Here is a 10,083-nt window from a genome sequence, read left to right as displayed (position 1 = left end):
TTGGTGTCTGTTTCCATTTTTATATATTGGAGTAACTTTTGCTATTTTCATTTTTGTTGGAAATGTACCTGTTAAAAACGATAAATTGCAAATGTTCATTAATGGTTTGGCAATCCCCTCGATTACTTTTTTTATAATTAATATATCTATTCCATCATGATCAGTGGATGTTTTGTTTTTACATTCTTTAACAATATTTATTATTTCTTTTTCATCAACTGCTGTCAAAAATATTGAGTTAGGATTTCTATCTACTAAATTGTTATATCTACTTTCTAATGTTTGTGGAACTGGAATTTGCTCTGCTAAGTTTGGACCCACATTTACAAAAAATTTATTAAACTTATTAACCACCTCCTCCATATCATTGATGTTTTCATCATTATCAGTGAAATGATGTGGATAATTATCCCGTTTGGTATTATTTTTAATTATTTTATTTAAGATGTTCCACATACCTTTAATATTATTTTTGTTGTTATCTAGTAGTTTTGCATAATAGTCTTTCTTACAAATATACTCATACATACATACATACATACATACACACACACACACACACACACACACATACATACATATACTCATACATACATATACTCATACAGACATACACATACATAAATGCATATATATACTCATACATACATACATACATACATACATACATATACTCATACATACATACATATACTCATACATACATACATACATACATATACACATACATACACACACATACACACATACATACATACATACATACACGTACATAAATACATACATATACTCATACATACATACATGCATGTATGTATGAGTATATGTATGTATATATTTATATGTCTGATGATGTTTATAAACAGAAATAACTATTTTAATTTTATATTTTAATTAGTACTTTACTATATAATTATCCTACACAATGGAGTTGTTCATGAGTTGTTCCATCCCACATAAAAGATGTTAAGTTCACAGTCCTTGTACTGTTGCATTGCAATGTATTGCAATATGAATCATTTTGGACTTCTTTTTTTTTTGTGAACTGTTAAAAATCTTTATGCTGAAAGTCTTTGTGACCTAAATCAAGTGGTTCTCATACAGTGCTTTCATTACATAATGTTGTTGTTTTTTTACACTCAAAGGCACTCAAATGGATGACCACATCCCCCGGCGTACTGCACAGAGGATCGTAGCGCCTCCTGGAGGCCGTTCCAATATCACATCCCTCTCATGAACCTTGTCCTCCAGGGGATCCAACAGCAACAATTCCGCCTCCTTCAGCTTCCAGTTTTATATTACCTATATCATGCAAATATTTAACCCAATAAAACCACACACTCACCCTAACCCAATAGGCTATGCAGCAACTCAATATAGCTTTCCATGAATTCATATTCACTATGTAATCCGCCTTCTCCTCTGGTCAGACTCACTCATAATGTAGCATGCTCCTCGATCAGAGTTACCCAGAATCCATTCTGCTTTAGCGTAGCATTGATGGCGTAAAGACGGCTAGTGATTGTTGTGTTTGTGAACCACTGAATGGATCTCATTCTAGTGCTGCCTTTGAACCAGTGCTTTCCTCCCGCGATGAGACGTTTAAAGGGCAAAAAATGACACTTCATTGTGCTTTAAAGAAAAATCAAGAACTACCTACTGATGGTCTTACTGCTAAGATATTAAAAAAAAGAAACCGTTATCCTTAGGTTTGTCAATGTTGTATCTGAGAATAGAGCAAAACAATGGATTGTAGACTTCTGCTTCTAACTGCATTTACGATTTTGAGTTAGTTTTGAAAAGTAATGTCATCGAGCTGAGGCTCATCACACCGATGCAGCAATCAATGCATTTTTTGTATATTTCTAAGACAACATTTGGTGCTCACAATCTATAGATCAAACACATGCCAATGTGTTACTGTGGGGAACAGTCACTTTTTGAACCCAGATGAAAGTTTTTAATTCTTTTGAGTTTTATATTCCTGTAATGCAACAGTCTTTTGTAGTCTTAACCAGTATTTGCTGGAAATCTCCATGTTCGATGTACTGTAATTTTCATGACATATTTCAGAGTTGAAGGTGAAGGTCAGTGAAGCTGAGAGAGCGATCAGTGGATTGTCTTTTCTACCTTCTTGTGTTCATTCTGTAAATATATTGTTAGTTTTTCATTTTTGTGCACGTTTGCATGTCCTCAATAAAACAATGGCTAAAGATAATTGTGTTCTGTGATCATTTCATTACCATACTTCTGTAATTTTGTTTCAAAGTATATAGCAAACCTTTCCATAATGACTAAGTTTAATTATATGTTCATAGAACTCTATTAAGATCAGAAGATTAAAAAAAAGAAGAAATTAACACATTTAGCAGACAAGGATGCATTCATTTTCACATTCTGTCAAAAAAAAAAAAAAAAAACGTAGACAAGACCATTTATACTAAGCAGCATCAGTATTAAGGTTAAACATTAGTCTGGGGAGTCTGCGCTTTTCCTTCCGCACAAGAGGTGTGAGCATAATTCAAATGACTGATTGGTTGAAGGACTATCCATGCCAATATCTATGCCAATTTATCTGCTTAATAAAACCTCTTACTTACCTGTTGAGTGATAATCACTGAGTAGCTTTTACAACATTTCAAATCCCTCAATCTCCACAAACACAAACCAATGTTGATTCCGGTTTTATTACGAGCTCTTTTTTCCCAGCAGATTTTCCTCTATTCAGCTTCTTTTTTTAAACTACTGATTTCACACTTAACACTTAGGGTGTTTACACAACAACAACGTACCACAAATGTATGTTTTTTCTTTGTACAGATGACAATGTTATCAAAACAATCTCCATTTACACGGATCCACAGAAACGACTACAAGCGCTGTATTATGCATGCCAGACCAGCCGTTACTTGTTACGTCACTCAATATTGATATACACGTTAATTCTGAACAACGAATTGTGCTTTTCTATACGTTAGTTCAAAATGGCCATATCTGTCACGATGCCAAATAAATTTTTTAAAATCAACCTTTTTGCTGATTTAAAGATGTTTCAAATGAGTCCGATACATTTTCTGGTCTGCACCTAATTGTGCATTTCATCCACTGTGTAAGTGCGCATGACATCATTTTCACGGATTCACTTTGTTGTTGTTTACACAGAAACAATAACGAACGGTCTCGATTTAAACTTGCACTTTGAAACCCTTTTTTAAAAGTTTGGGTTATCCGGCCCCCGATACGTTGTTGTCGTGTAAACGAACGGCAAAAACAAGTTCAGTTTTTAGTTAAAAATTACATTATGTAAACTGCCCTTTACATTCTCACTTATTGACGACTAACTTATGCCACTCACACCATACACGCCGCATGTATGCAATGTTTCGTGAAAACATAAGTGTTTATACTTATACTCTAAGCAAGAACAAAAAAAAAAAAACACATTTTGGAAGAAAGATTGATGATGTATTAGCTGCTTATTTAAAGGGATAGTTTACCAAAAAATGAAAATTACCCTGATATTTACTTACTCTCAAGCCATCCTAGGTGTATAGGACTTTCTTCTTTACAGTCGTTATATTAAAATAAGTTCTGGCTCTTTAATTATGATTATGATGGCAGTTCAAATTTTAAAGCCCAAAAGTGCATTCATTCATTATAAAAGTAGTCCACACCGTTAATAAAGGCCTTTTGAAAGGCATTGTTTGTGTAAGAAAAATATCCATATTTCACACGATATAAAATGGAGGACCGCCTTTCATATTCAACTTATCGATTCGCTTCAGAAGGCCTTTATTAACCCCCTGGAGTCAAGTGGATTACTTTTATAATGGATTGATGCACTTTTTCGGTCTTCATATTTTGGCCTGCCATTCATTGCCATAAAGCTTGGAAGAACCAGATTTTTTTTTTTTATATATATATATATAACTGTGTTTGTCTGAAAGAAGAATGCCATTCACCTAGGATGGCTTGAGGGTGAGTAAACTATGGGATACAATTTAATTTATGGGTGAACTGTCCCTTTAATTGTAGTTAATTTTGAGGGGAAAAAATGTTGCGGTGTACCTTTAAGTTGTTGTGGCTAATGTCTATTAAAGTTCTCCTTTGGGTATGCGTGCCTCATATCACTAGAAAAGCTATAATAAAAGCTATAATAAAGTCATGATTACAAAAGGTTAAAGACACTTATACATACTAAAGCTCAGGCGAGGGGGAGAGTGTCCGCTTTCTCCAGAAACACGTGTCACCCGCTGGGGTTGATGAGGCTGGACAGGTGGAGATTTCATCAGAGCTGTACGGAGAGCGCTGTTAACCCACATTAGCACAAAGGCCACATCAACAACAAGCATTTGACGGTTACATCAACTTTAACAGTTTTGAATTTTCCCTTTATTTGATACACTACCATTCAAAACAGTATCATTTTTTAAAGAAATTAAGCATTTAGTAAGGATCCATTAAAATGATCAGTAAAAGATGATGACAGTAAAACCTAAACATAGCATATTTCTTTAAGCAGCAAATCTTCATATTAGAATGATTTCTGAAGGATCATGTGACTGAAGACTGGAGTAATGAAGCTATAAATTCAGCTTTGATCACAGGAATAAATTACATTTTACAATATATTAAAATAGAAAACAGTTATTTTAAATTGTAAAAATATTTCACGATATTGCTCTGTTTCGGATCAAATAAACAGCCTTGATGAGCATAAAAGACTTCTTACCGATCTAAAACGTTTGGACGGTAGTGTCTGTGTGTGTGTGTGTGTGTGTGTGTCTGTGTAGTCCTTTGAGCTATTCCGTGTACACAGACACATTTTCTGCTAAAATATGCAGTGGGTTTCTCTTACATGTATTGGAGAAATACGGAAACATCTTTTCCGTAAACTTGTGCTTATACTTGTATAGCAGCGAGTTGTCGCTGGCATCCGAGAACATCACTCTGCCGGCCTCCCAGTCGAGCTGAACCCGTATCTTCTGAGGTTTCTTCTTGAGCGTCAGAGGAGCGTTGGTGGCCGTCCGCGCCCGATACTCTCCTCCGTACAGGCAGATGGTCCACATGCCGCGGTCGGGGCTCGGGGGAAACCACTCTTTCCGCTGCACGCTTTCTTTCACCACTCCCAGAGCCCATTCGCTGCAGTCTTCCACCTCCACATCCCAGCTGTGGCGACCCGAGCTGAAACCCTCGGAGCCCAGGACGCACTCATAGAAGCAGAAGCGCTCAGGGTTGTCCGGGACCTGCTGGTCTTCTTCGCTGTAGCGGATGGTGGTGAGGTCATCAGACAGAGTGACGCAGACGTCTGCGGTGTTGGGATCAAGGATCACGGGAGCTGATGGTTTGAGATGTATTCAGAGTTTAGTCTTGAGGCAGAACATGTGATTAAACTAGACATTCATGAACAAAAATCTAATTTCTATGTTAGATGGTATATGATTATGAAATAACCAGTACTGGTTAAAACAAAATATCAGGTCACATCAGATATACCTAAAGAATGTGTAAAGACTTCTGTAACCAAGTTGATATACTTGTAATATTTAAATATATGATGCAAAATAAAGTAAAAGTAAAATATTGTTTAATATATAACAGATTTAGCTGCCCCTAAAAAACTAATTAGTTCTGTATTTTTATTTTATTTTATATAATAAATTCGATTTACCCAGCCTAAAGAGTGAGTAGAGACTTAACATGACTTGTAGTTTTGTAACCAAGTTGAAATACTTGTAATAACTTAATAATTAACTAAAGACATTTGCCACCTTTTATTTTATTTTGTATCATATATTACAGATTTACTCATGGCTAAAAACTGAATAAAGACCGTTCCGACGACGACTAGTAGTTCTGTAACAGGCAGATATAAATATTTAACCAAAGTTTAAATTACAGATTTCATCGCCCCTAAAGAGTAAATAAAGATTTAAGCAAGTCTGATAACTTCTTGGTGTTCTGTAACAGAAAGATCAGTTTTCCAAAAATGATACATTTATCCAAAGTAATTTTTTTTTTTTAACTACAATTTTATCCACCCCTAAACGGCTCGTAAAGACCAAACCAGCTGTGATTGTTCTCGTCACATGTCACTCTGACAGTCCCTGTCCAATCTGCAGGCCGAAAGTCTAGATCTGAGAGATATCGTGTATAGCAATAATCTTAACCTATTTTTAATCTTTCTTTTCCTCTCATTGCTATATATTCCAGTGAAGCACAAACCTTAATTATATAATAAATAAAAAATACTGATGCCTTTTTGAGCACAACAAAAGACTATCCATGTCGTTAATTGTGGGAGATGTGGCGTGTTTGCTCTTACTGTATGTGACAGCGGACTGCATCTTCTCCCACACTCGGAACTTGAGCGAGCCGACGTGTTTGGCCACATCAATTAAAGCTTCTGAGATTTCCCCTGGATCCTGCACAGTGCAGTCCATCCTGTCAGAAAGAGAGAGAGGCTTCATCGAAATAACTGTGAGGTTCATCAATTGTCAGTGAGCCTCATTGAACTCGATTAAATTTGCTTGTATTTAGCTGTCTGGGCTAATTTTGTAATAGTGACAGGGCTGTAGAACTATAAAACCCCTGTGTAACTTCAACTGTAACAAAAATATAAAACATCTACTTTTATATAATTACCGTTTTGATGTCTTCTTGTAGTTCTGTAACAGAAAGAGCAGAGTTTTCAGAACATGTGCTGCTCCAGTATTTCTTAGACAGAGTTAATGCATGTAATATCACAACAACAACAAAAATAACAAAAGGAACATTAGGGTTTTTTAATTGATAATATTAAAATATTCTTGTGATTTTGCCCTACCTTCAAGAATGCCATATCATCAGCACTCATGGCCTCTTCGGTTGAACTAATGGCTTCTCTTAATGTCATGATCTCGTCTGTTAGTCTGTCCATCTTCTCCTTCATCTTCTGGCTCTTCTGCTCCTCCTCCTCACTCAGAGCTCTCAGCATGGAGATCTCCTCATCTTGCAGGAACTGATGGAGATTTTCAAAGTTCTCCTTTATAAGACGCTCTGTGTTCTGTGCCTGTCTCTGTCCGGAGGGTGGAGAGACTTTCAGAAAATATTGCCGTTTGTATTAACTGACATTTGTGCAAAATGTGTTAAAATTTAAATGATATTTGTGAGTAATTAAATAACTAATCACTGTAGTAAACAGGCAACATAAATAGTATATTAGATCTCGCCATACTTAAATTTTCTTGTCCCGAGTGGAACTAGAGTACTCCTACCTCTGTTAAAACATTTAAAAGCCCCCAAACAGCCTGAATATCCTGTTAAACTTGGCTTGCATTGATTATTTGTTACCCTGATGTGTTCTGAGGTTTCCTGGCAGGTTTGCTTGGCTGTGTTTAACGTCTCCAGTTTCTCCTGCAGAGGTCTGAGAGCTACTCTCAACTCCCTCTGTGAAGAAAGTAAATTGTTGTTGATTCTTGCAGTTCATCTGAAACTATTTTGCATGCAAAATGAATGTACATTTTGATAAACAGAATTAGAACTTAACTCCAAGAAATGACATGTATGCCTACATAAAATTGGATGGATCGATGGATGGATGGACGGACAGACAGACGGATGGACAAGAAAAGAACAGTGGTGAACCAACGACAGGATCAAGGCTCTTGCAGGAACATGAGGCTGGCCCGTGTGGTCCGATCAAACAGACGAGCTACTGGAGCTCAAATTGCTCAATGAAGTTAATGCTGATTCTGATAGAAAGGTGTCAGAATACACAGTGCATCACAGTTTGTTGCGTATGAGGCTGCAAAGCCCCGCGGACCAGTCAGGGTTCACATGCTGAACCCTGTACACCGGCGAAAATCACCAACATTGGGCACATGAGCATCAGAACTGGACCACATAGCAATGGAAGAAGGTGGCCTGGTCTGATGAATGACGTGGATGGCCGAGTGCGTGTGCAATGCTTAACTGGGGAACACATGGCACCAGGATGCACTATGGGAAGAAGGCAAGTCGGTGGGAAACGGTATTCCCTGTTGGATAATGAATAGTGCAGGATAATGCGCCCTGCCACAAAGCAAAAATTGTTTAGGAATTGTTTGAGGAGCACAATATCGAGTTTGAGGTGTTGACTTGGCCTCCAAATTCCCAAGATCTTAATCCAATCGCGCATCCATGGGATGCTCTGAACAAACAAGTCATATCCATGGAGGCCCCACCTCGCAACTTACAGGGCTTAAATGATCTGGTGCTAACATCTTGGTGCCAGACACCACAGCACATCTTCAGGGGTCTAATAGTGGACGCCATGCCTAGACGGGTCAGGGCTGTTTTGGCACCAAAAAGGGGACCAACACAATATTAGAAAGGTGGTTATAATGTAATGCCCGATTGGTGTATACTATGGTACAATAATTTGAGATTACAGCAAACTACATGCTTCAAACCTAAAACCGGCAAATATTGGTTGTTTTGTCAGCCTATATATCAGGTCTATCATTACTAAATGCATACATTGTTATCGGACAAAAAAACAAAAAATGTTCCAATATCGGGTCACTTACAGTTCAATCACTACTAGAATAAGGTAGGAGTCTTGATGACAATTCCTTCAAGCATCAAACAATTAAATTGAAGGAAAAAAATAAAATAAAACGTAATAGCTCAAATGATAAAGCATGCATTTATGCACCCGTTTCTCACCTTATACCCTTGTGTGGCCTCCTCTATGGGGCTGCACGCGTGCTCTTCATGTTCCTCGCTCTGACACTGATCACAGATCAGCTCCTCGTCCTCCATACAGTACTGAGTCAGTTTTTCTCTGTGCTGTCTGCACAAATCTCCATCATCTGCCGACTCTGTGCCCTCCATGGTGTTTCCCATCCGGCGTGGCTGCCCTTCAAACAGCGTGTCGAGCAGCCCTTTCAGCACGCTGTCCAACAGCTCACGGCCGTAGCACTCTGTACAGCCCGTCTGGTCCTGCCCGAGCTCCTGCTGGCACAACTCAAGGCAAGCCTGGCACAGAATGTGTCCGCAGGGCAGCAGGAGCGCGCCTTCACCCTGGCAGCCCGGGCACAAGTTGCTGGAAGGCGAAGAGGTTTGATCGTCTGACATTGTGATGGTCTGCTGGGTTTCTGCTCGATGTTTTCGTCTTGTAAATGCCCTTCTTCTATCAACGTCTGGTCTGCAGCTCTCTGGTTGTTACACAATCACTGCTGTGCTCTGGGTATCAAAGGAAATCCCCGTTTGGATAGTTGGTGGTCTATTTATAAAAGAGTTATTTTGAAGCATGCTCTCTTAGCTGTTTATATGCAATGGTGTCTGTGGAGTTTCGCTTAGTGCAGATCATTGGACAAGAGTCTGTTGCTGAGTCACTGTGTGTGGTGTGTGTGTGTGTGTGTGTGTGTGTGTGTGTGTGTGTGTGTTCGTTCTCTGGTAAAGCAATACCACTTTCCTCAAGTGCTCTAACATGAGTCGAAACCAAATCACTTTCATCTGCACCAAAGCAAATATTGACAGCAAAGTATCTGTTTGTCTTAAAGACTTTTCTGAAACCTTTTCATTTGACTGGCGAATCACTTTATAAAGCAGCATTACTTATTATACTTCTTTAAAAAAAAATTACAATTACAATTTTATAATGTTGCTGGCCTATTCAATTCAATGTTGTTGTTTTTTTGTTTTTTGTTTGTTTTTGTTTTTTTTTTTGGGGGGGGGTGCTATTTCATCCATACTGACCTATTCATACTGTTACTTTACACGGAGTTGGATTCTCATTAAAAACGTGCAAAAAATAAATTGTGTGCTAAATACATTCCTTCAGAAATTAAATAAGTATCAGAAAGTTTGTGTTCGATTATGACCCTGTATAACATCATAAAGGGTGGAAATGCTTGTATGGGAAAGATAACCTTTTTCAGCTTCCCAAATAACCCAGCATTAAGGAAACAGCGGATGCAGTTTGTTTTTCCTAAAACAGCAACAGAGTTCATTCCCGGTCACGAGTCGTATTTCTATATAGCAATACATACATATCCATTATTTTTTATAACTAACGAGAGCACAAGTGGTTACACGTGGTTCTACATGTTTCCAAAT

The 10,083-nt window shown here is 37.8% G+C and overlaps 2 protein-coding genes across 3 annotated transcripts in view; one reads left to right on the top strand and one right to left on the bottom strand.

Annotated features, from left to right (window-relative positions):
• dpysl4 (dihydropyrimidinase like 4) overlaps nucleotides 1-2,212 on the top strand; it is a 27,620-nt gene extending 25,408 nt beyond the window's left edge. For both annotated transcript variants that reach the window (XM_067429976.1, XM_067429977.1), the window contains one exon: nucleotides 1,146-2,212. In XM_067429976.1, the coding sequence (XP_067286077.1) occupies nucleotides 1,146-1,237 (92 nt within the window). In that variant the 3' untranslated portion in view covers nucleotides 1,238-2,212. The remainder of the gene's footprint in view (nucleotides 1-1,145) is intronic.
• A 1,711-nt stretch (nucleotides 2,213-3,923) lies between these two features.
• Nucleotides 3,924-9,259, bottom strand: LOC137055766 (E3 ubiquitin-protein ligase TRIM39). The gene is made up of 6 exons (XM_067429670.1): nucleotides 8,689-9,259; nucleotides 7,333-7,428; nucleotides 6,827-7,057; nucleotides 6,646-6,668; nucleotides 6,326-6,444; nucleotides 3,924-5,338 (listed from the first exon to the last, which is right to left on the bottom strand). The coding sequence occupies exons 1-6, from the start codon at nucleotides 9,097-9,099 to the stop codon at nucleotides 4,803-4,805; spliced, it is 1,416 nt and encodes a 471-aa protein (XP_067285771.1). The 5' UTR covers nucleotides 9,100-9,259; the 3' UTR covers nucleotides 3,924-4,802.
• Between the last annotated feature and the right edge of the window lie 824 nt (nucleotides 9,260-10,083).

This window comes from Pseudorasbora parva, chromosome 21 (assembly GCF_024679245.1).
Source record: "Pseudorasbora parva isolate DD20220531a chromosome 21, ASM2467924v1, whole genome shotgun sequence".
NCBI lineage: Eukaryota > Metazoa > Chordata > Actinopteri > Cypriniformes > Gobionidae > Pseudorasbora > Pseudorasbora parva.
This window is presented reverse-complemented; position numbering and strand designations above follow the sequence as displayed.